The 26,259-nt window shown below is 34.1% G+C and overlaps 3 protein-coding genes across 7 annotated transcripts in view; 2 read left to right on the top strand and 1 right to left on the bottom strand.

Annotated features, from left to right (window-relative positions):
- LOC117919623 (exportin-7-like) overlaps nt 1-5,287 on the bottom strand; it is an 83,859-nt gene extending 78,572 nt beyond the window's left edge. For both annotated transcript variants that reach the window (XM_034836823.1, XM_034836824.1), the window contains exons 1-4: nt 5,150-5,287; nt 2,393-2,499; nt 1,863-2,203; nt 1,291-1,451 (exon numbers count right to left, since the gene is read on the bottom strand). In XM_034836823.1, the coding sequence (XP_034692714.1) occupies nt 1,291-1,451; nt 1,863-2,103 (402 nt within the window). In that variant the 5' untranslated portion in view covers nt 2,104-2,203; nt 2,393-2,499; nt 5,150-5,287. The remainder of the gene's footprint in view (nt 1-1,290; nt 1,452-1,862; nt 2,204-2,392; nt 2,500-5,149) is intronic.
- A 2,532-nt stretch (nt 5,288-7,819) lies between these two features.
- On the top strand, nt 7,820-12,870 carry LOC117919654 (L-2-hydroxyglutarate dehydrogenase, mitochondrial). Of its 4 annotated transcripts, XR_004652117.1 has the most exons (7): nt 7,820-8,145; nt 8,482-8,763; nt 9,533-9,969; nt 10,322-10,481; nt 12,203-12,323; nt 12,497-12,600; nt 12,778-12,870. XR_004652117.1 is itself a non-coding variant. In XM_034836865.1 (6 exons), the coding sequence occupies exons 1-5, from the start codon at nt 7,864-7,866 to the stop codon at nt 12,314-12,316; spliced, it is 1,275 nt and encodes a 424-aa protein (XP_034692756.1). In that variant the 5' UTR covers nt 7,820-7,863; the 3' UTR covers nt 12,317-12,323; nt 12,497-12,870. The 4 variants fall into 4 exon arrangements, 3 of the variants coding, with proteins under 3 accessions (XP_034692756.1, XP_034692757.1, XP_034692755.1); XM_034836865.1 differs by having other exon boundaries at nt 12,497-12,870; XM_034836866.1 differs by having other exon boundaries at nt 12,203-12,336; nt 12,496-12,870.
- Nucleotides 12,871-13,063: 193 nt separating this feature from the next.
- On the top strand, nt 13,064-23,554 carry LOC117920714 (protein FAR1-RELATED SEQUENCE 3-like). Its single transcript, XM_034838305.1, has 6 exons — nt 13,064-13,517; nt 14,652-17,011; nt 17,143-17,232; nt 17,598-17,747; nt 21,805-21,921; nt 23,138-23,554. The coding sequence occupies exons 2-6, from the start codon at nt 14,729-14,731 to the stop codon at nt 23,180-23,182; spliced, it is 2,685 nt and encodes an 894-aa protein (XP_034694196.1). The 5' UTR covers nt 13,064-13,517; nt 14,652-14,728; the 3' UTR covers nt 23,183-23,554.
- Nucleotides 23,555-26,259: the final 2,705 nt, after the last annotated feature.

Raw genomic sequence — 26,259 nt, 5'->3', positions numbered from 1 at the left:
AAAAGAAAATAGAAAGCCTTAAAAACATGGACATTATCCCAAATAAAACTACTCCAAATTGGACATGAATTCTAAATGTTTTTCAAAAGCTCATTTTCATACATTAGGGCTACATCATTTAATGTTTCCACCTTTCACTCGCTTCAATCTAAAAATTTGTAATGACAAAAAGATAGAAATAATAAACAGATAAGCTAAAACAGGTACTCTTCGCCATAGTTACCCACCCTACGTCAAATAATTTTGTTCCCACAAGGCAAGGCTTTTGAGAAACCTCTCTTCAACCACTTCCCACACCACAAAGGACTTGAAAGGCACACCCAATGATAGTCCCAAGGGAGTACGTAACTAAAATGCATATCTCCAATTTAGAATCAACTACCATATATTAAAATCTTAAACTTCACAAATCCTATTTATGATGGAGATATACAATGTGAATCCAAGATCACATTTTCTTTATTAAAAGGAAAAAAGGAAGTTCCACAAAGTGTAATATAATCGAATTACCTTATATCTATTGAAAATAGAACTAAGATAGTCACCCAACAAATAAAAATGAATGGCAACAACAAAGGAGAAAAACAAAGGAAATTCCATCCATTTCATAATGGAATAATAACAATAAATAAAAATATATATAGCCTATCAAAATTATAAACAATAAGAATAAAATATGTATATATAATACAATTAGTAATTAACCAATTTATCATTCCAAGAGGTCATGTGATTGGGCAAAAACATCTAGCGCAAAACCATGCATTAAACATCACTGTATTAGCTTGCAAAATAAAAACGCATGGTATTGCCTTTACAAATGATCTCTTACGCACACATTGAAAATGATAGAAGCCACATAGACATGCACATTTCAGTTCTACTCTCAGGCTTGCAGGTTGTGGATCTATATTGCATCAAGTGTCAAGAGAAGATTAAAATTCTTCAGACATCATCTGGATATACACATAACAGAAGCAAAACATGCCAAACATCATGCCGAAACATCAATAGTAACAAGAAATTGCAAATACTAAGAGAGAAATGTTATCTTCATGTATCACATTAGAACTTCCAAGACATCCATAAGCCATCACAACTTCACAAATGTTAATAATAATTTAAGAAAATATACAGCAGTAAACAAAGCTGACAGAAGAGGCATGTTAGTATTTTCCCATTACAAAGGAACTAATGTACCGAATTAAGAGAAAACATAATCAAAAGATCAAAAGATGGCACCCAAAATATATCAGTAACTAATAAATCTATGTGCAGAAGTCAAGTCACCTGACTCAAAAAATTAATCAACTCGTTAACCGCCTCTCGGAATCTGTCATCATCCAACCACCCAAATTTTGTCACTCGACAAAAGAGCTGAATTAGGGATCCAACAACAAAAGGCTCCAAGTCAGGTCCTCGGGTGGCCAGATAGTTTATAATATAGTTTCCTTCAGACAAAGGGCAGAAGGTTAATATTGGAAGCAGACACAGAAAATGAGATGAAAAACAATGATATGCAAAGGGCAATATTATGTCAAAATAAACAAGTATTAGATCAATTGCAACCCTCATCACTTCCCCTCTCTCCCCTTGGAAGTAAAGAAAAATACCACCTTTCCTGTTTGATTAGCCCATAGAAATTGAATCAACCTCAAATGAGAATTTAATATGACCAAAAATAAAACAAAAAAAAGCAAATAAGTGGGTTGGATATACATTTATAGTGCTTGTAATACATAAAATCAAGACACTAAGAAAACAACAATAAACCGCTTGGGTGTAGAATGGAAGCTGATCATGCAACTTTTGTCTTAGAACATTTATAGGCATAAAGAACTGCAAGCAAACAAGAAAATTACGAATATCAAGCCGGAGCTGCAAAGGGAGCTTATGCTCGGTCACTTGCTTCAACAAGCTCGAACTAGCCAACAACAATGCATAAGGAGTCGATGCATTGTCCAGGATGTATTGACATTGTGAAATGTAGTCAGTATTCACAGAAAAGCATTTCAGAGTACTCTCTGCATGAGCTCGTTCAGCAGAGTCCAGTGAATTGTACAGTCTTTCACACAACGCTTCAAGTTGTGCTAAGCACTCCATTGCAGACAGGGTAAGAACAGTTTCCCAGAATTCAGGTGATCAAGCACCCACCAGTAAAGAGTCAATTGTTTCTTCTTTCCCACGTTTAACCAATAAAAATCTACAAATTTCCCACGAAATACGATGATATATTTAGAGGGAAAAATAGCAATTAAAAAACATACAGCATAAATAATCAAACTGCAGTTAATGTTGAAAATGAAGAGCTGAAATGAATATACTAATTCTATAATTTGTGTTATTTACAAATTACAGGACAGTATTTCAATCTGAAATCGTTTCATATTACAAGGTATGCTCAAAATATAATCAGCACTCGAGATAAAGGACCACGAAACGTCATCAGAAAAATCTCAACACCCTACAACTGGTCAAATGTAAATGGCAGCATCGATCCTGTGACCAAAAAAAAAGTGAAATTAAATTTCAATTATTACACTGTACATAAAATTTAGGCATCTATAAGAGGCTTATGCTTGTGAAACATATTCCAAATAGGTGTGAAACACAAAGCACCATTAGTATCAGTTCTGTTCTATCATCTATGTTATAAGAAAATCTGATTTTGGTCAAGTAGTGACAGCAGGAATACTCATAGCGCCCAAACAAAGTGAATAAGATAATTGAAGAAACAGAATGTAATATACCAACAAAGGCCTTAAAAAAGAATGACCTTTCAAGGCTTGACACAAACAAGATGTCTCTATAAGAAACAAAATCAAATAAGCACGCCAATGTATATGCATATGCATTACTATTTAAAACCAGGGTAAAAATGGAAATCAACAACCCCTGCAAACTTCTAAAGTACAGCTTTCCACACCAGTTAATGATATTTCATCCTCTGAGCAACTTGTTAAGAACGAACAGTTAACTAGTGACCCTATCAGAATTTCAGTTCATAATAAGCAACCAACCTAATTCCCAATCAGAGTTTTGCTTCTATGCTGGGTTTAAAGATTTGCAAGCAAGAGAATAAAATAAAATAGTCCTCTACAATAGAAATGGATATACAGTAATGTTGGGGAAGATTCTAGGTTGTTCCTATTGCTGATGTAGGACAAACTAGCATGTATGTGCACTGGACACCATTTATGGAGTAAAATTGATGCCATATTTTATTTTATTTTGATTTTGCATTGTCATACACTTTATAGCCATGCGGGATGCAACAAACTGGATCGGTATTGTCTTCTATGGATGATGACAAGAAATGAGCGTTCAAATGGTGGCTGCTCCAGGCTTCCTCATTCATTCCTTTCCATGAGAAAGAAAATCAGGCAAGAAAAAAATAAAATAACAACCCAACCCCCTCCCCCAAGGGTGTAGCTGAGTTGTAGTGCCCTCAGGCAACAAACCAAAGGTCTTGTGTTTTTAAGTCTCCTTGGTATTTAAGTGGTGTAGGGTATCACCCAAGGTTTGCTTTTCCTACAGTCGAGGCTGATTAGATGCCTGTGATTTGTTTAAGCATTCATCACAACAGGTATTTGGTTATTCACACCTGAAATGTTATTTATTATATATTTGTTTGCTTTAGAAGGATATCACATAAGTAAAAGATTTTATGACCAAAACAGATGCAGTTAACAAATTTTTTAAACAGACAATATCTAAAAATAGCATAAGAATGCTGATTAGATGCTTACAATCTGTTTAACGATTTATCAAAACAGTCAAGTAGTTATTCATGCACAAAATTCTATTTCCTAAATATTTGTTTGTTTTGGGGGCTGTTACATGGGTAACTGGTCTCGTTAAAAAAAAGATGCAAACACTTATTTTTTAAATAGACAATACTTATTAATAGAAAAAGAGAATTCACAACTGAAAGGATAATAAAAAATAAAAATAAAAATAAAAACAAACAAACAAAAGCCACAGGAAACAAAGAAAAACCCAAGCTCATGCACAAAGATGTTAATAATGATCTCTAAAGGCCTCCAAGTAGAAACCTTCCCTTAGCTAAAGAGCTTAGCTGCCTGTTTGGAGGATTTTCCTCACTTATTTTGACCACATGAAACCATATACCATACTTTAAACAAACAACACCACCTTTGTATCAACAAATATATTGCGCTTTGATCCAAACAGCTTTAGACTACAAAATCTGCACCTAGTTGCAGTATATATCATGTTCTTAGATACATCAGTATAATAATTAACTATGCCTATTTTGCACCCTATTTTCAGCATAAATTTTTTGTACATTGGATCTGACTATGGCATTTACTCTTTCCACTAATAGCTTCTATAGGTCATTTCACTTCAATCCAAATAGCAAGCACCGTAGAGGACAGTATTAACAACGCTATGAATAAGGAATATGAATAGAATGTAACAAAAGATTCTCCTATTGTCCAGGATTTAGGACCAATTCAATCTCCAGATCCAATCCTTCCGAAGTAGCTAGCTTTAACAGTCATATGATCACGTCCATTTTCTCTAAGTGCAGCTACCTATTAATACCGATAAATAACACAAGAAGGCCCCATTTAAATGCCCGGCCTAAATTGAACTGCGCCCATTATACTGAAAAAATTAAACAGCCCTGTTTCAATCAATTGCAAAACCCACCACCCCATACCATACTATCAGCTGCCATAACAACTACGATTATCAAATGCTATGTAAAACAAACAAAGCCGCTCCATTCCTAAACAATAAGTGCACAAACAAACAGAACAAAAATCGAGCAAAAGCCAAAACCCTCATCCAGGAAACCAAACTTCAACATCAGGCCATGGAACCCCCCAATACGATCAAACAAGCCACCAAAATCACAAATCGCCAAAATAAAATAACAAGCTTAAACCCATGCACATTTCCAACTACACAATCACGCTCAGACTTTCCAACTGCAGCTATCCTTATTTTTCAAGAAAGAAAAAAAAATAGGGCTCAAGATATTAGGTAATCTTTATCCACGGATTCTGAGCAACCAAATAGAACAAGCACATCATCTTAAAAAAAAAAAAACAAAAAACAAAAAAAAAAAATCTGTGGAACGAACGAGAAAGGGTAAAATCTGGAACACAGAAAGCAGCACCTGGGTAGAGAAAAATTGTTCATCGGATGATTTTTGAAATAATCGGAGGAAGAGAAAGATAAGAGAGATGGAGACAGGGGGGATTGGAGGTTTTTAAGCAGAGGCTGCCGACCTGGAAGTTTTACCCCACTCTCTGGAGAATAATTATAATTTTTTCCTTCCAAAGGCTGACACGCCTCCTCCACATAGTTTCTCAATTTTCCACGCCACTTTTCTCTCTTTTTCCCCTTTTTTATTTTTTTTATTCTATTTTTTTTATCTCTTTTTCATTTTTCATGAGTTTGTATAATGTTGAAACTTACCATGCGTGAGTGATTATTCAAATTTTTTGGGCTTTGGTTATTTTTGTCTATATACCTCTCCATTTTTAATAATTATATATATATATATATATATATATATATGATTATAATAGCATAATTATAATAAAAATAAAATTTTTAAATTATATTTGGTTCAATGGAAAAAAATAGAGAAAATAAAAATTTAAAATAAAAAATATATTTAAAATTAATAAATTATTTTATATGTTATTTTAAACTCATTTCATTTATTTTTTTATTCTAAATAAATATTAAGTAATTAAAAAATGATATATTTTTCATATAAATATTAAGTAATTTAAAAATGATATATTTGTGTATGACATCGTTCACACGAGCATGTGAATGGATCCGTGCTGACTATTGAACCAACTTGAAAAATATGCTATAAAAATAAAAGTATTGATTTTATGGATTAGTCATGAACGGAGGACCACAACTTAGTGGATTGTGTGGATTGTATTATAAGTTACCGTGTATAATTTATTTTAGTTGCAAAGCTTTATTATTCAGAATTTACTTATAATTTGAAAAGCACTTCATGTATGATTTTTTTAAAATATTTATACTAAAAATATTATCAAATGCATTTTTTTTAAATTCAAATTTTTAAAAGAGTTATATAAATTCCTATTTTTTTCAAAAATGTTTTCTAAAATCACTAAAAAATAATATATTTTTATTTAAACAAAACCATTTTTGTGTTGATTGTAAAGTTTGAATCAAATTTATTGCGTTTCGTTGAGGATACCTATAGTCAAGTTGTCTAGTCAACTCGTACCGATTGAAATGAACGACGTCCTTGGATAAATTTGTTTATTGATTTGCCCATATTATATATTTAACTATTTTTATATTTATGATTTTGTTTTTTATAGTGTCAATGCAATCAAAAAATATATATTTTTTTCGAGAATTTCAGTATTGTCATATATTTTTTTTATTAGTAAATTGTTAAGTATTATTACATTCCGTAAACATAAGAATCACATTGATCATCGAACGTTAAAAACTTGTATTTTCTTTATTTTTTGTTAATGTCTACGTGTGATTTTATTAATATTTATCAACTTTTATTGTAAAAATATCTATTTTCGTATTCACGTGACACATGAGCGAACGTGATAATAATGATTATAATTATCACCTATTTTATTAATGTTGAAATTATTTTATTCTAATTTGGACTCATATTTAGACATATACAACAAATAATCATCTTTAGAAAAATCTTTCATTGGATTTCATCCATAATAAAAGAAAATGTTTTAAGACTCCATTTGATAGCACTAGGGTTAGGAACAACATGGAATCATGGAATGAGTTTTTTTAAAGTCATTTTTAATTTCGACTTATTCTTTCTTACGGGTGACTTATTTAATAATTTATTTATTTGTAGAAACTTACAAAATTTTTTGAAAAAATGAAAATATTTTGTTTTACAAGTTTTTTTTATTCATCTTGATTTTGATCCCTATTTCATTTATGTTATCATATATATCAAATATAATAATGCAATTTTTTTTTTATCACTTATATATATATATATATATATATATATATATAATTTTTTTTTTTTTACTTTGCTAGTTTTATTGTATTTGCGATAATCACACATGGAAGGTTGATTAAAGATGTCAACATGATGAGGTCAGAAATGATAACTCATAACTCCTATCTTGATTCATTCAAATTTATATAAATTAATTCTCATTTTTTGTTTGAATAACAAATTTAAACCTACCTATTGGTTTAATTCTTTTATTTTTGAAATTGATTATATTAAAAATAAACATATTTTATTAAATTAATAAATATTATAATTTTTATAAGTTATTTTTATTATTTTATTATTTCTATAAAAACAAAAAATCACACACACCCATATATATATATATATATATATATATATATATATATATATTTGTATGAATTTTATATGATATATTTAGGTATATAATTTGTTTATTTTTTCATGAAAAAAAAATCTTAATAAAATGGTTTATTTAAACATAATTTATGAAAGAACTTTAAAAACAAAAGCGGAGACTAAATTAAGACATGATGGTAATATAAATGGTAATTTTTGTAATTTAGAAAACGTTTTCTAACAAAATAAAAATCAAAATTTAATAGCAGATAATAGAAAATAAATGTTTTGATAATTTATTTTTAAAAATATTATTTTTTGGAACAAATTTTGGGTATTTTTATTTATCACGTAGACAATATTTTGAGCAACAATTGAAATAACTTTCAATTGTTTTTTTATTGTTTCCATTTGTTTTTTTAAAACGTGTCTGTTTTTTAACCGATAAAATTGGTCGGCATCGGATGGTTTCGGAGCTGAAAACATATTAAACCGGAGAAAACCAGAGAAAGAAAGCGCAGATGCTGAGACACGCGATTAGAGGCCTAAGAAATTCAAGGAGATGGATTTCCTCCAAGAATTTCACGAGCAGGGTCGGAGTAGAGAGAGCAGTGGCGAGGGAATCGGTGGACTGCGTGGTGATTGGGGCGGGGGTGGTCGGAATCGCAGTGGCCAGGGAGCTGGCGCTCAAGGGCAGAGAAGTCGTGGTCATCGAATTCGCCTCCACCTTTGGCACCGGCACCAGTTCTCGCAACAGCGAAGTCATCCACGCCGGAATTTACTACCCTCGTAACTCTCTCAAGGTCCCTTCTCAATCACATTCACTCTCCTCTTTTCTATCCTTTGCGTCGCAAAAATGATAGAAAAATGTGTCTGCATTTCCTAATGTTGTGTTCTTTAATGCTAATGCTGCAATTAAGTCGAGCCTGTGATTTCTCCAGAGCAAATTCTATGTACGGAACTTCAAAAATTCTGTTAGGAATATTCAACTCTGTTCAACACACATATATGTATATATAGAGAGATTTCCGATTATTGGATATTTGTGTAAGATTATTTTTTTATATATCTTGCTTGGTTGGGGTTTTAGGGTGATTTCAGTATATAAAGTTAAATAGTTGAACATTCGGGAATTGCAGGCAATCTTTTGCGTGAGAGGAAGAGAATTATTGTACAAGTATTGCTCTGAACATGAGGTTCCTCATAAGCAGATCGGTAAGCTCATAGTTGCTACTAGATCTTCAGAGGTCCCAAAGTTGAATGATTTGATGATACGGGGAAATGAAAACGGGGTTGATGGTCTGAGGATGCTGGAGGGGTTTGAAGCCATGGAAATGGAACCAGAATTGCAGTGTGTGAGAGCGTTATTGTCACCCGCCTCTGGGATTGTTGATACCCATTCCCTGATGTTATCTCTAGTGGTATGTTTGTTTTTTGTTGGTTTGTTTTTATCAAAAAACAAACATTTTACTATCATGGATTAAGTACAAAGAAGGATAAGAAATCCTTGCCACAAGCACAAAAACTACATAGCTCTGGTCAAAAGTGGGAAAACCATCTATTTTAGATATTCTTAGAGGTGCACATCTAAATATGGTTACAGATATGAACTCAAGAACCTAGGGGGTAGAAAATCCCCTACAGAAGAAATCAACTACTTAGCTCCCCATTTTGCTGACATATCTGTCACCTGGTTAGCTATCCAAAGAATCCAGTGGCATGAACACCCTAACTCTAGAGTAATAAACACAATTTGGCATAATTATCCGTCAAACCCCCATGATCCTCCTTATTTACCCAATGTAACACTACTATAGAATCACTACCATAGAATCCCCTTTTACTAGAAGGTTGGATAAACCCTTGGCTTTAGCAAGCTTTAGTCCTTCCATCAACGTTAAAATATTTGCCTCAATAGCTAGACCCACTCTAATGTTCTTAGAGAATGCTTTCACTAATGTCTTGTTATGATCCATAAGTGTTCCTCCAATTCTCAATTGTCCTGTGTTTGGGTTAGTTGTATGTTTTTAACCTTGCTTGATCCATAAATTAATTGGATTTGGGTTGGTTATAGGATCAAATAGAATTTAGTATTTCTATTCTGGGGAGCTATTGTTTGTGTCATTCAAAATTACGATCTTCAGAATATAACTGCATATTGACAGGGATATCACCCTAATGTGGGTCCAGGGTGAAGCTGAAAATCATAGAACAACCTTCTGTTACAACACAGCTGTTATTGGTAGCCATCTTGAAGGAGATCGCATTTGCCTTCATATTTCTGAAAGCAAGGATCTTGAAAACTGGGACAGGAGGTTTCCTTTGCACCCAGAGGTTATACTCATGGCAAAGCTTGTGGTGAACTCCGCAGGTTTGAGTGCCCCAGCACTAGCAAAGAGATTTGATGGCCTAAATAGTACAGTTATTCCCGCTCCCCATTACGCACGAGGTTGCTACTTCGTCTTGTCAAAGATGAAAACTCCTCCCTTTAAACATTTGATATATCCTATTCCGGAGGATGGTGGACTTGGAGTACATGTTACCCTGGATTTGGATGGCCAGATCAAATTTGGTCCAGATGTTGAATGGATCAATGGCGTAGATGACATTTCAAGCTTCCTGAATAAGTATGCTTTCCTCTTCCCTTGTTCTCATTCTACTTCATCAAGAATTTAAGATTGATTAAATTTAATGTCTTCATTTTATGTAAAAAGCCTTTGCTATTTCAACTCGGAAATATTTCACCTTTTGCAATCTCCCAATCTGCCCTATATGTTTTGCCCATATTGGGAATTTGGGCAAACAATGCATCCGGATGCTGCATGAGCCACTTAATGAAACTTGTTCAACCCTTGGCTTTGCCTTTTTGAGACATTGCTTTTCTTTTTGGTATGTTTGCATAATTGTAGATTCTCACTGTGTATTCAAAAGAAAAAATTTACTAAGTTTCCAGAAAATAATTTCTTTATCTTCTTCCAGGTTTGACTACTCTGTATGCGCCAAACGTGTGGAACGATTTTATCCAGAGATAAGAAAGTACTATCCTAATCTGAAGGATGATTCTTTAGAGCCTGGTTATGCAGGGATCCGGCCGAAACTTTCTGGTGCCCAACAGTCCGCTGTTGATTTTGTAATACAGGTTGCTTCTGCAAACTCATGTGAACATTTTCTTTATAAGTATGTTGACTTGCAATATTTAGATAAATCTTCAAACCTGTACCTTTTTATTGTCTAGAAAGCATAATGTGTGTTAGATATGTTGGCTTCAATGTAGAATTTTCTTGCACTTATAACCCCTCCTGATGACCTTACACAAAGCCAAATTCTCGGCATCTAGCATGCACAGGCTATTTTGTGCCTAATGCTGTATGCCAGCCTGTAGCATACACAAGGACCTGACCAACATTTTGTTGAGTCCTTGGATCTGTTTGGTGGGGAAACTGTCAACAGTTGGGCACTCAATGCATGAACATTAGGGGCAAATGCACATAACTTGTTATAGAATGTTGTCATGTGGGAGTTTGCTTGCTTGTTTGTGTGCATATGATGATAAGATTTGCCCGTGTTTCTCAATTTTTCTTTGGGTGCTAACTCAATGAAAAGGGGGGCAAATGCATGTTACCTGTCATGACCAGCCTCAAGCGTACTCAAGAAGGACCTGACCAACATTGTGTTGAGTCCTTGGATCTGTTTGGTGTGGAAACTGTCAACAGTTGGGCCCTCCATGCATGAACATTAGGGGCAAATGCATGTAACTTGTTATAGAATGTTGTCATGTGGGAGTTTGCTTTCTTGTTTTTGTGCATATGATGATAAAATTTGCTCATGTTTCTCAATTTTTCTTTGGGTGCTAACTCAATGAAACTGGCAGCAAATGCATGTCACTTGTCATGGAATGTTGTGATGCATGACTTGCCTCTGAATCAAATGAGCAAAGTCCATCACTCTCTCAGCTCCATTGAGTTTCTGTTTCAGGCATGTAGAAACACCCAATCAGCCATTTCTTCATTTCTTCCAAACTGGGAGCTCTATCCTCTCAATGCTCTCATCTCTTGCAAGATACCAGGAAAGTTCTTAGACTTGTCTATTGTTTTTATCTTCTCATGAAGAAAATAGGGTGTGATGCACAAGCAGACTTGCTTGTTTTTGTGCATGTGACAATAGGGTCCTCCCTTGTTTCTTTTTCTCATCACTTAAAATATATTTTTTTCAAATATTGGAAATTTTGGGCCTTTGGACTGATGCCTCAAGGCATAGATTACCCCATTTGAGATTCTGAGTACACACCATTGGAGTCTCTTGAAGATGAGCTCTCCATTTATTGTTCGGGAAAACAAGATCCTGGAAATGGTATCTGACAGCACCATTGCTACTGTTATGCTTTCAGCATGAAATATGGATACTCTGTGTGAACAGGTTAAAATGCAGGCATTTGACATTCATTTTTTTTTTAAAGAAAAAAATGGAATGCCATGTCTTAGGAGATGGGTTAAATATATTAAACTTACATATTTTAGAACAAAAATTATTCAATAATGTAGCTTGCAAACATTAATTGTACTATTATTAGTCTAATCAAACAGCACAGACTCACCTATTTTCCTTTATTCTCTTCAGGATTTCTGTGTCCTCTTGAGATATACTCTGTCTAGGAGCTTTCTTTCCAACTGCTGTCTTTTTGTTATCAAAAAATCAAAATTTTCCCTGGACAAAGATTACATACTATAATTGTTTCAATTTTCAGTCCATGTCAAGTTAGTAAACTTGAGCAGCAGCCATATTCTACTTGTTACATTTTGTTCTTCCTAATAAATATTGAACTGACAAAACTTGACTTCAATTACTGACCCATTCATGCAGGGGGAGGACATTCATGGGGTTCCTGGTCTTGTAAACCTTTTCGGAATTGAGTCACCTGGTTTAACTTCAAGCATGGCAATTGCAGAACATATAGTTGCCAGATACTCGAGATGATCGAAAGGCATGCTTTAATCCATAAATTCAAAAAAAAAAAGAAAGAAGAAAAGGACCTGCAATCCTCCTTATTCCCATTGAAAATAAAATATATTAATTATTTTCATTAGGTTAGTTTTGTTTTGTATCCTTTTGCTCTCTCTAATGACATTTGCTCTGTTTTATTCTACTTTTTGCCAGGCATGATCCTTAGTATATTGATTCTGAGACTTTGTACCAAAGAGGCCAAGGAGAAAAAAACGGCTGATCCCACCCACAGAACAAATGTTGAAGAATTAGAAAAGGTACTTTAATAAAAGGTAAAGGTAGAATTATTCAGTGGGCTGAGTGATTGTAAACATACAATTTGTGGTTGCTTCTGGACCACTCCAGAAGTAAGTGGAAGATAAAGTGATGTTTTCAATAATGGTAGTTACACAGATCTTTCATTTTTTCACCATCATTATGTAAATAATAAACAGAGAGAAGGACGAATGGCAACTGTAACTTTTAAGTGAAGGACGAATGGCAACTGTAACTTTGAAGTGGATTTTCGTAGGTGATGATCGAAATCACTCATGGCTGGTCGGATCTCTCCATTATTCCCTTGGTGTGGTAAACCTCTGGTCAACCCAGCCCAAAACAAAATTGAAGGGTTTATTTTATAATTGTTTTTTAAAATAATTATGATAAATAGTTTTTGAAAACAGTTTTTTGATTTTTGTAAAATAAAAATTTGTTTAGAAATTTAAGATATTTTTAATCTATTTTTAATATTATAAAAATAATTTTTACATCTAACAAATTCTAAAGGGTTTTTAGGAAGATAGTGCCAACAAGTCAATATATTTTGGAAAAGCAGGAGTCTATGCTTTTATTTGGTCTAGAAATAATTATTTGCTTCATTAAATTTGAAAATATAAAAAATATTTTTATTTTGAATAAATAACATTATAAAGTTAGGTTGTGGAAGAAAAAAAACGAGGCCCAACGCTTGTTGACAAGGAAGGTGAAAAATGGGGAAGAGCTACGAGGATGTAGGAGGACTGAGACAAAGATATTATAAGGATAGAATTATTTTAGGGTAGGGGCCACAAAAGTACGAGAATAAATTTAAGGAAAATCTAGAAAAGGCTACTTTCAACGTTCGCTTGACAGACTGAAGAAAGGCTGCGGTGGCTCTTTTCGGCTCCGAAACATTTGTGTCGGGCAACGCCGCCAGGTAACCCTAGCCCTAATCCCACCTCTCTATCCCCCATTTATTCTCCTTCTTCTACTTGGGTGAAATTGCGTGTTGTAATTTCAAAGAAAATGATGAGAAAAAAAAAACTAGTGAAAACAAGAGAAAATGGAAGAAAAATTCTGGGACGAAATTGAAGCAGTTGTTGCTTGGGGCGAGTTGGGGGTAGGTGGAGTGAAGGAATTCGGGGAGAAGGGCAAGGCGGAGGTGAACCTGCGAGTCGGGAATTTTGACTTTGGGGATATTGCTGGGATCATGTGAATGAGGGTGGTTTGGTTGGTGAAATTGTGGGCTGAAATTTTCTGTTTTTGGCTTGATTGTGGCTTCGGATTGTTTCAGTTATTACTCCATTGGCTCTGTTTCTGTAGTGAATTTAATGAAACAGAGCTTTTTTGTGTATACTACCGAATTTTGCTTATTGAAAATGAAAATTTAGGTTACTAGGAGAATCAAAAGCTGCCATTTCTTTTGAAGAAGATGAAGTTTATAGACTTTCATTCCAAAATTGGCGTGGCTTGGAAATATCTAAGCCACTTTCAAAATTAATTTTCTAAGTGACCTATCAAAAAAAAAAAAAAAAAAAATCTAAGTGAGCTTTAATTGTGTAAGTTCATTGCTCTTTAATCACTTGGTGCCATGTATGGATATATATTGCATTTATGTTGATGAAAATGGATGTCGCAACTGGTTGATCCACATTCGCCAAAAATGGGTTATGTAATCCTCGAATTAAAAGACCATATATAAATAAATAGATGTGTTTAGGTGTGTACATAAATGCACATATACATTGTAGAAGAAATGGTTATTATACCATTACTTTTTATCTTATTTTCTTTCCTTTTTATCTCCCCCATTTTTCCTTCTAGGTTGACTAGTCTACTGAACACATCCATTTAAGCTAAAATTTTGTTGATGTCAGTGTTTTTAATCAATCACGTCTATTGTTAGGCTAGATCTATTACAAAATCATGAAAGCAAAAGTACTTTTGTATGTGTTGTGATCTTAAAAGGTATGTTGCTTGCTTATTTTCAACTCAAATACGTGCTGTCTGTGTGCTGGGTTCCTTTTTTTTTTTTTTTAAACTTGATTTTGAGTCATATATGCATTTGCAGGGACTTGCATGAAGGTAAACTGTTTGCTGTTTCTCTGCTATTCATGATACACCACTTGGTCTTGTACAACTGTTAGCATGGATGTTGGTTTGATAGACGAGAACATGGAACATTATGTGGGAGCTGTTGAAGTTGATTCTCTACCTAATGAAGGTGGAGAGGTGGATGGATCTGAAGACCCTACAGAGAAGGAGTTGCTTACTCAGGATGCGAATGGGAATGAAGAGCCACATGTGGGTATGGAGTTCAAATCTGGAGATGCTGCCAAAACTTTTTATGATGAATATGCAAAGCGTGTAGGCTTTAGTACACGTGTCAATCAGTCCAGTCGCTGTAAGCCTGATGGGACAATTTCTGAACTGGAGTTTATATGTGGAAGGGAGGCCTTGAAAAGAAAAAATGGTGAAAAGTGCAATGCCATATTCAAGGTTGAGAGACAGGATCTGGACAAGTGGGTGGTAACCAAATTTGTAAAGGAGCATAGCCACTCAACTATCACCCCCAATAAGGTGCATTACCTCCGGCCTCGTAAACAATTTTCTGGGGCTAGAAAGACCATGGATCAATCTTATAATGATATGGATTTTTCCTCCAATGATGATATGGATCCTTCTATCGATGGAAATCACATTCCCATTGAAATAAGCTGTGTAAATCGCCCTGTTAAGAATTTTATGTCTGCAAGTTCTGCTAGACATTCCAATAGAAAGAGACACCTTGGAGATGCTCAGAATCTCCTGGATTATTTTAAGAAGATGCAAGCTGAGCATCCTGGCTTCTATTATGCTGTACAACTTGATGATAATAATTGCATGACTAATGTTTTTTGGGCAGATGCAAGGTCAAGAACAGCTTACAGTCACTTTGGTGATGTGGTTAACTTTGACACAACTTACAGGCTAAATCATTACCGGGTACCATTTGCTCCATTCACGGGGGTGAACCATCATGGTCAGATGGTGTTATTTGGTTGTGCTTTACTTGCAGATGAGTCTGAATCTTCCTTTATTTGGCTTTTTAAGACATGGCTTGCAGCGATGAATGATCAGCCGCCTGTTTCTATAACAACTGACCAAGATAAAGTTGTTAGGTCAGCTGTTTCTAAGGTGTTTCCTGGAACACGCCATCGTTTATGCAAGTGGCACATTTTGAGAGAAGGGCAGAAAAGACTGGCTCATGTATGTTCTGCTCATCCCATGCTGCAGGGGGATTTGTATAACAGCATTAACTTGACTGAGACGATTGAAGAGTTTGAGTCATCCTGGAGCTCTATCATTGATAGGTATAATCTCTCAAAAAATGATTGGCTCCAAGCATTATATAATGCTCGCACACAGTGGGTCCCAGTCTATTTTCGGGATTCTTTTTTTGCTGCAATTTCTTCAAACCAAGGAGGTGAAGCTGCTGGTTCCTTCTTTGATGGTTATGTGGATCAACATACTACCTTACCATTGTTCTTTAGGCAGTATGAAAAAGCTTTGGAACATTGTTTTGCAAAGGAGATAGAAGCTGATTTTGATACATTTGGGACCACACCTGTGTTGAAGACACCATCACCTATGGAGAAACAGGCAGCAAATCTCTATACCAGGAAAATATTTTCTAAGTTTCAAGAAGAATTAGTTGAAACTTTTGCCTATACTGCAAACACAATAGAAAGTGATGGGGCAGTCAGCACTTTTAGAGTTGCAAAATTTGACGATCAGCAAAAGGTATACATGGTCACATTGAATGTTCCTGAAATTATTGCAAGTTGCAACTGTCAGATGTTTGAGTACTCAGGCATCCTTTGTAGACATGTATTGACAGTCTTCACTGTGACAAATGTTCTTACACTACCATCCCACTACATTTTGAAACGCTGGACAAGGAATGCCAAAGTAGGGGTTGGATCATATGACCAAGGGCCTGAACTTGAAACTCCAAAATCCGTGACCTCACGTTACAATACTATATGTCGAGAAGCCATCAAATATGCTGAGGAAGGGGCAATAACCGCAGAAACATATGACGTGGCCATGGGTGCTATAAGAGAGATGGGCAAGAAGATTGCTGTCATGAAAAAAAATGTTGCAAGAGTTACACCTGGGGGACCTAGGGTCAGTGGAAGCCAGGAAGACAGTAATAAGCTGCCCTCTTCATCAGCTTCAAACTTGATCCCATTATTGTGGCCCCAACAAGAGGAAGCGAAATTTAAGCCACTCTGGAATTCTTCTGATACAGCACCATCAGTAAGGTTGCATCAAGCAACACGTCATACAAATACTAATGATACTGGTTGTCTTGCACCTCCTGCTGATCAGTTGCCTCTCATGGCTCCTGTGTCATTTCAACATGATGATGCCCTTCCAGATAACATGGTATTGAGCAAAAATGTTTTGCTAGTGTTTCTTCTTTCTGTTATGATTTAAGAAAGGAGAATAAAATACATGTGGAGATATGAAAATAAGTTGGAATTTTTGCCTTCCCTAACTCTTGTTGGTTGATCTAGGTTGTTCTCCCTTATCTCAAGTCTATGACTTGGGTCATGGAAAATAAGAACTCAAGACCTGCCAAAAGACTTGCTGTGATCAACCTTAAGGTATGTTGGTTCAATCTACAAATTGATTTCCGCTTTGTTAGTACCTTTGATCAGTTCCACTTTTGACGTGCATCAGCATTCTAACTTTCCTATCATGTTAGTATGCATGTAATGTGTTAATAATGGTGCTAAATTGTTCATTTTTCTAATAATGAGAATAGAACTGATGGTCTTCCCTCTCTGATACCGGGATGAGATTAGTCTCTGCTTATTGATAAGTCAATGTGGATCACTAGAGAAATTGGTGATTTATAGAGTTTGAACTGTGATTGTGGCTCTTCTGGTCCACTTCTTTTCTGCTCAGTTTCAAGTACCCTGCATGAATGGACCCTTATTTTTACATCTTCTCTCTCTTGTTTACTCAGCTTCAAGATTATAGCAAGGCTCCTCTAGGCGAAACAGAAGTGAAGTTTCAACTTTCTAAGGTCACACTGGAACCTATGTTGAGATCCATGGCAGACATTGGTGAGCAGCTTGCAACACCTGATAGTCGGGTTGCAGTGATAAATCTGAAGGTAAGCTACATTTTCTTGTAATTCCATTTTTTCAGCATGAATATTTCCTGTAATGCCCTGTAATTAGTTTTTTTTATATTGTTAAAAGTTTTGAAAAAGTTTGACCTTCTGCTTAATCGATGGTATATTTATTTACCATGCACTTGTTGGAGTCAGATTTCAGAGTTAATTGTCAACTTTTGTATGTTTAGATTGAAGTTCAGAAAAATGAAATAGAAGTATATTGGTCATTTTATGGGTTATATTCATTGTCTCCTTTTTATTGGAACATTGTTCCTATTTATACCATTTATAATTTGGTAAGTTTATGTTGCCTAATTATTGCCATAACTGTCCTCAGATTAACATGAAAAATATTCATGTAGTCGCAATATAATGTGATATTTATAACATTGGGTGAACACTAGTTCTTTAAATGGAAATTGGAATTATGGCCATTGTGGTTCTGCTTATTCATTAGAGCAATTATAATCTAGAAGCTGATTTAGGACAAGAGTTGGTTTAATGCATTAGCAATATTCATTGGTTAAATTTCCTAAAATAGAGGAATGAACAAAATTTCTATTTTCTTAGTAACCCAACTTTGTAGTTTGCTAGCAGTGACTTGATAGCTGTTATTTGATATGACCTTCTCAATCCCTAGACACACTGTCAGGCCAAATTAATCTCAATACCAAATAATGTTTCCTCTACCACTTCATAAGCTTTCTTTGCTCTTACTGAGTTAGATGGCTCTGGTACAAGTATTGTATGTTGGTTATTGTGTCTGGGTGTCAGATTCATTTAGTCCACAGGTCTTAGGCAAAGTCGTTGGATTGTCTAACCTTATTTCCATATTTTTCTCATTTTATAGCCTAGGCCAAATTGAAGTATATAACTAAGATAGAATGTTTGACATGAGTTTAAGTCTGACTCTAATGGACTGATACCATGCCTAATCCTCCAAACTCACAAAGAGATTGCTGAGCATTGGGTGGAGTTTATCATTCTTGAAAGCAAATCTTGCTTTTCACAATCTCTCCATATATGATTGTTAGCGATGCCTTAAAAGAGATTTAATATGGTTCCCTTAATCTGCTTTTATTATCTAATGAGATGGGGATGGAAGTTCTCTTTTTGTTACAAGGGAGTAAAAGTTTGAGGTTTGGATCTTTGCATTAGAATCACCAATTTTGTTCCCAGCTATCATGAGTCATTGTAATGTTTCTCCAGGTTCACCTTCCAGTGTTTTGCCGCCGCCCGCACACTCACCACCTTCTTTTTTCCTTTTTTAATGTCTGTTTGAGGATGACTTTTAATGGGCCACAAGATTGGAATATTTCAAATATTGTCTCATCATCTACAGTACAAGTTATCATGATAACATTTCTATGCATAACTTATGGTAAAATAAACTAAATCCTTTTAAGGCTAGAGACATAAATAAATATGAAATGTTGATAAAGAAATTTATTACTTGCAATAGAAGTTTAAAATCTGACAACCATTGCTTCTATGCATTTGGTGTAAAAGTTCATCCATGTTTGATATTGTCTTTCATGATGATATAAGATGTAATACAAATATAGAAAAAGAAGAGAACTAAAGATCATTTGCTTCTATGACTCAGTTTTCTCTTTTGGTAAACGGAGCTCCGTTAAGATTCTTTTAGAGTTCTAAAGGATTGCGGCAAGGTCATCCTCTATCCCCATATCTCTTTGTTTTAGCCATGGAGGTCCTCTGTTCTATCCCAATTAGGGCAAAGGACGAGGACTTCATCTCAGGTTTCTTGGTTGGTGGAAAAGGAGGGAGAGGGAATGGAGGTGACTCATCTGTTATTTGTTGATGATACCCTTATTCTATGCAATCCCTTAAAGGAGAAAATGAAATATTTGAGTTGGGCTTTCATGTAGTTTAAGACAATCTTAGATCTAAAGATCAATATAGAAAAAGTGAGTTGATTCCTATTGGAGAGATTACCAATGTGCCAGTGCTAGCTAAGGTTTGGGGCTGTAGTGTGGGAACTTTTCTTACTAGATATCTTGGTTTTATTTAAAAAGCTTTTTTCAAATCAACTTGGATTTGAGATGTGATAAGAGGAGAGATTTCAAAAAATGGCTTTCTATGTGGAAAAAACAATATATATCCAAGGGAGGAAGGCTAACTTTGATTTAAAAGAGCACTCCTTCTAGCTCAGCAATTTACTTCTTGTCTTTCTTTATCATTCCAAGGAAGGTTAATTTGAGGTTGGAAAAGATTTAAAGAAACTTCTTTTGAGGGAAAAGGGCCCTTGAGAGCAAGCCACATTTGGTGAATTGGTCTTTAATTTGTATGGATAAGAGAAGTGAAGGCTTGGGTATTAGAAGGTTGTCCATCCTTAACAAAGCTTTGGTTGGCAAGTGTCCGTGGATGTTTTCTTGTGAGAGTGACTTCCTTTGGAAGAGGGTAATTTTGGGAAAGTACGAGGAGGAAGAAGGGGGTTGGTGCTCTAGAAGAGTGAGGAAAGGGTATGAGATGAGAGTGTAGAAGGCTGTCAGAAGTGGGTGGGAAGGCTTTAAGAGTAGAACGGTTATTATGGTGGAAAATGAACTAATGGTGAAGTTTTGAATGGATAGGTAGTGTGGGCGTGATCCTTTTGGTGGTACTTTCCTTGCCTTATTCTCAATAGTCACCACTAAAGATGCTTAGATAGTCGAGATCTGGGAGTAGAATGGAGAGGATGGGTGTAGGAGCTCTAGATTCATAATACATATCCATGACTTGGAAATAGACTAGATGAAAGCCCTTTTGAGGAGATTACAAGTATAGTTGATTTGTAGAAATTTAAAGGATAAGATGGTTCACCTAAGCTCAAGATGTGATAATTTCTCATTTAAATCTCTTTATTCTTCCTTATCCATTGAAGGATTATAGGTGTTCCCTGCAAACATGATTTAGAGTCCTTGGGTCTTGGTGAGGGTAGGCTTTTGTTGCGTGGGAAGCTACAAGGGGGAGCATGTTAACGTTGGATTAGCTTAAAAGGAGGAGATGATGAATCCCAAATTAGATGCTCATTGTGCAAAAGAGAAGAAGAAACCATTGATCACATCCTCTTTCTTTGCATGAAAGCAATCATGTTTTGACTTCTTGTTTTTGCTCTATTTGGAATGTAATAGGTGATGCACTTCCCAATGAGAGAGACTCTTTTGAGGTGGCATGGTTCTTTTGTTTGGAATATGAGGAGGCTTGGAAAGATACTCCTTTGTGTTTATTTTGGACCATCTGAAAAGAAGAAATAGGAGAGCTTTTGAAAATATTGAAAAAGGAAACCAAGCTATCAAACAATCTTTCATGTATATTTTTTAGGGGTGGGTTAGAGTGTACATAGGTGATAGCTCTTTGTCCATGTTGGACTTCATTGATTGGCTGAGATCTGAATAAGGTGGGAGAGTTTTCTTTATTTATTCCTCGGTTTGGTTGACCTTTTAGCGCCTTTGTATACAACATGAGTATTTTTTTACGCCCTTTTGTTTGGTGCTATTAATATATTTATCTTTGCCCACCAAAAAAAAAAAAAAAAGATCATTTGTCTCAATACTGATAAATGAAAGCAGAACCCCTCTTAACTTAAGATCTCTTGATTACAATTTCAATAGTGCTACTTTGTGGTAAAGAAATGAAGTGTACTTTCACAGAAAAACCAGACTTCAAATTTATTACACCATTTGTAGATTGAAAACAATCCATATAAGCGAATTATTTTGACCTTATTGTAATGTCATTACTATTGTTTTTAATTAAAGAATTATAATTATAAGACATAAAAAATAGATCCTTGATTTTAAAAAGATCCCCACTTTAACTGTTTGATATTGAAATTTCTAATTTTTGAGTTTTAGAAAATACTAGTGTTCTACAAATGGAGCTAGTGTTCTACAAATGGATAAGGTGGTGAATTTCATGATTTTAAATAAATTATTAATATTTTATAATTTTTAAAGATTTCTTATCAGGAATAACTACAGTAGAAATTGTAGCATCTTAGTTTGATTTACAGGATTTTAATATTAATATTTGATAAAAATATTTTGGCCTCCAGTTGCAAGATACTGAGACAACTTCAGGGGAAGCAGAGGTGAAGTTTCAGGTCTCCAAAGACACTCTTGGTGCCATGTTAAGATCTATGGCCTATATCCGTGAACAGCTCTCTAACCCTGTAAGCATTCTTTACTCTACTGTTATGACTGTTAATTGTATAATTAGTGGATTTGAAAAAGACAATTTTGCAATAATTGTTCCATATCCTAATTGATGTTAATTTTCCGATCTCATACTGCATCAAAGGGGGCAAGATTTGTCCTGAGTTAATGGGTTGAAAAAAATTAGTTGTGTGCATAGGGTTTCAATTGTTAGGGCTCAACTCAGTCTTGTTATAGTTCTAGGAGATTTTGATTTCATGAGTTTTATCTCTGATTTGGTGGAGCCAGGCTTAACACTGGTTTCCCTGGCTGGCTGAGCTAGCTTTAAGTGCAAAGTAATGTTTCTTATGCAGTAGTGATGTGTTATTAAGATGCTTTGGGTACTAAGAACCCTAAATTAATTGATGACTTAAAAGGGCCATCCAGCCATTGTTGTTTCTTTCAAACCTAGAGTATGTTTCTTTTTCTAGTTTTAAATATTTGTCATAATTAACCATACAGATTCAAATTTTGAAAAGGCATGGCTTGGTTCTGTATCCCGGCCTTCTGGATGTAACTGGATATCTTTTGTTAGTGTCAACAATATACATCACCAGCAAGCCTAATCTAGACCACTAGGAGTCAGCTTTATGGTTCCCGGTAATTCCGTTACTTTTATAGATCCTTCAAATGAATCACATCAACTTCTATGTAAATCTATGAGCATAGCCCCAAATCTATCAAGTTATTTGTTCTGAAACAAGAAAAAGGGAAAATGATAAAAAGTGATTAGATAGCTTTGAATTTAATTTCAGTGAGGCTCAATACTCTGGACAATAGGTCTCTATGGTTTTATTCCACTTGTTAGAAATCAAGGACTTACGGTTTATTCTACTAACACACTGCTGAATGGGCGTTTCATTCAAGCAAAAACAAATGTGTTGGTTGTTTTAGATCAGCTACTGATTTTTTAGTTTGAATTTGAATAACAGGTAGGTGGATACAGGACAAATAGAAGGGAAGAAGTATGTTAACTTTTTTATGCATACATCATTAAACATATGTTAATTTGATAGTTTATTTTGTTGACAATCTCTCTTGAACCCGTAACATCAAAGTCACTTCAGAGTCTTTGGGGAGTGTTTCATTGTTGATCTTGCAGTTTGGAGCTGCATTACTATTCTACCAGAGTTTCATTGTTGATCTTATTGTTTCCAGGATATGCATATTCTTGACAACGATTTTGTTTTGCAGGTTCAACGCCAACAAGGACAACCTTCAAAAAAGCAAAGGCTGTAAAGATACAAGATCCAATTTTGTTTATTGCCAGTACAGACCCATGTAATCTTCATCAATGGCATCTGGTTTAGTCACCCAGATGGATTTCAGTGATTCGGGAAATTCCTCCAGCCCGGAACCTGCTACATGAGATGTTAGTTGTACATTAATTTGATCAAAACGTAGGGACTTGACACTGCATCAAAGATTTCTTTCAGTTAGGCTTTGGTAAGCTTGATCCTTGTGAATTGAGATGGATTGCTTGGCTTACCATAAGGTTATTGAACTCTCCAGCAGTGATGGGCTTGGCTCCTTTGAAGGGGATCGCACAGGTACTGCTGCTATATAAATAAAAATTTTCCCTGCAATTAAATCACTTTTTTTAATCGTTCATATCAACTTTTTTTATTTTTGTTCTTAATTCACCATTTTAATATTATGTGGAATTTTGCATTGTTTCTTTTTTCTTTTGATTCCATTAGTTTATTCAATTTAAAACTCTAAAAATTGCGTGTCATTGTGCGATTTTTTCATTTGATTTTAAAATAAAATAAAATGAATTTTCATAATGTGGGTTTTTTTTTATTTCAAATTTCAAATTAAAATAAAGCGCAGACTTCCTTTTTAGTGAAAAGGGCAAAAACGTAATATATGTAAATATAATTTAGATATTAAATAAATATTAAATAATATACCTTTTAATATTCATTGTGGAAATATTTTTTATGTCTTATCAATAAACATAACATAATAAAATTATTTAAGATATATACATAATGCATTAAATATATTATCTATATATACATTTGGGCTTTTTATTTTCTAAAAGTAAACTATTAGTAGAAACTACATGAAAAATGTGTTTTTATTTGAAGAGTAATTTATTTATTTTTACATAAATGTCTTGATTATTTTAAGTATTTATGTGTATGTTTTAAAAAAGAGTTATTTTTATAAAAAAAAAAATGAGGGTATTTTTGTTAAAATGAGTTCAAAAAATTGTTAAAATGAGTTCAAAAAATGATGAAGGGTTAGATTTTTAAAATTGGGTTTTTAGTAACCTTTGTAAATCAAATAACACCATTGATTTTTGGATCGTATAAGTCTTTTTTTCACGAGGAAAAGACCTAGGCATAAGATCGTAGGCATGAAGTTCTATTAATTATATCATAAAAAATTATTCTCATGAAATTAAGAGAAATTAGAAAACTTTCTTAAAATGAGGTAAAAAAATAATAAAAGGTTAAATTTCTAAAATTGAGTTTTCAATACTCTTTTTAATCAAATAACACCATTGATTTTTGGACGGTATAAGTCTTATTTTCTGGAGGAAAAGGCCTCAACATAAGATAAGATCGGAGGCTTGAAGTTCTATCAATTATATGATAAAAAAATTATTCTCATGAAATTAGAAAAATCTTGAACCAAATAATATTTTAGTTTAACAAATACTCAATTTTAATCAAATTATTTGCAATTCCTTTTCTTTCTCTCTCTTTATATATTTATACCATTTTAGTCTAAAAAGTTCTAGTGAGGCATCTTCAATAATGACATGATCCTATTGGATTATCCATGGGAGGGCAAAACTCATTGAAGAAGAATAGGAGCTGAGAGAAATTTGAATCTTCTCAAGGAGAACAAATACTTTCTAAAAAGTCTCAAAACCCTAGAGAAAGGGATTTTATAAGATCTTAATGGTTGGATCAAATTAATTACATCAACTTAAGAACCAGAATGACAAGAATTAACTTGAACTTAAATTGAAAATCGAATGTCTATGAATAATTGAAGTTTTTATTTCAAAGTAAAAAAGGACATTAAATCAAACTCATTGATAATCCGAATAATTAAAAAATCTAGACTTATAACGTTTGGAAAATTTCTTTGAATGATTAGGATTACCTTCTCAGTGTGAAACTGTAAGGATCTTGAAGATATGATAAATGGAGTAATTATAATACTTTCTTGAATAATTTTTTAATAACTTTATTATATTTTACATTTTTCATAGAACAATATTCTCACTAAATAGACATTTGATCATTGATTTTCAATCTCGATATTTCTACATCCTAACCTTTGAACTAACACCAAACCATTTTTTTTTAATATCTACAACTTTGAAGAACAAAAATGAACAATTTCTATATTTCTACCATGCCAAATTTGCCAAAGAATTTTTTTGACAATTATTGCAAATTAAGAACCAAACTTGATCGAAGATGTAATTTTGATATTTTGACTCTTATGCAGTCAAAGTTGTGGATTTAATTTTGTAATTACCGTTACAATCATGCCCCCAGTCCATCTCATCCTTTCCATCATATCTCTCGAGATAAAGATATGACTAATAATATTGGCTTGCTCACCACCTTCAAGATTTTTGGGTTTCTCCATGTTGGATAGTACTAAGATTCCAATCCAACATTTTCCATGAGTATGGGGGCTCAGCTTTAAAATTGATTTGTCAAAAGAGCTTATTTATTCACCCAAAATAAAATACCTTCATCATTTCCATTACATAGTCTAATATCTTCATATATTAAATTTATAGATCTAAGAATGTTTTTTCAAGTCTAACTGAGATTTTTTATTGTCCTGGTAACATAATAACCATAACCAAGAAAAATTAGAGGATTATCATAACTTTATACCATTTCAGATATTCTTGTCAAGGATTTAATGCTACTCCATGATCTTGTTAATTTTCATTTTTCTTATACAATTTATATTTTCCATATTATTTGATTCTCCAAATTCAATTCAAGAATCACACAGAAGTAGAACTTGATTTATTCCTAAAAAGATATTTGCTTTTCCAATTGAGATGGGATGATTTTTTAAATAAAAAAATGATAAAAAAATATACAACACAGGAGCGGGATTCTCTAAAAAGCCAAGGTCGCGGGTGGCCTAGAGGGCCCACTTGGAGACTTGGGATCTTAGCAGGAAATGCGAAGGTTGCTTAAAGCCGACTGACCGATAGGCAAAAGAGAATCAACTAGTTTAGTTCTGATCTGAGTAGGCTCATAATAGGGAATACTCTAACCTCGGGAACCAGGGCCTGGCCATCCTTTTTATCTTAAGATTATCTG

Source organism: Vitis riparia, chromosome 8 (genome assembly GCF_004353265.1).
Source record: "Vitis riparia cultivar Riparia Gloire de Montpellier isolate 1030 chromosome 8, EGFV_Vit.rip_1.0, whole genome shotgun sequence".
NCBI classification, from domain to species: domain Eukaryota; kingdom Viridiplantae; phylum Streptophyta; class Magnoliopsida; order Vitales; family Vitaceae; genus Vitis; species Vitis riparia.
Note: the sequence above shows the minus strand (reverse complement) of the source record. Positions and strands in the feature narration are given on the sequence as shown.

Excerpts from the sequence above, each read along its gene's own strand:
- LOC117919654 (XM_034836864.1), top strand. The coding sequence starts at position 7,864 with ATGCTGAGACACGCGATTAGAGGCCTAAGAAATTCAAGGAGATGGATT. Across the intron at positions 8,146-8,481 it reads ACCCTCGTAACTCTCTCAAG|GCAATCTTTTGCGTGAGAGG; the intron begins GTCCCTTCTCAA and ends CGGGAATTGCAG. Across the intron at positions 8,764-9,532 it reads CCCTGATGTTATCTCTAGTG|GGTGAAGCTGAAAATCATAG; the intron begins GTATGTTTGTTT and ends ATGTGGGTCCAG.
- LOC117920714 (XM_034838305.1), top strand. The coding sequence starts at position 14,729 with ATGGATGTTGGTTTGATAGACGAGAACATGGAACATTATGTGGGAGCT. Across the intron at positions 17,233-17,597 it reads TTGCTGTGATCAACCTTAAG|CTTCAAGATTATAGCAAGGC; the intron begins GTATGTTGGTTC and ends TTGTTTACTCAG. Across the intron at positions 21,922-23,137 it reads GTGAACAGCTCTCTAACCCT|GTTCAACGCCAACAAGGACA; the intron begins GTAAGCATTCTT and ends TTTGTTTTGCAG.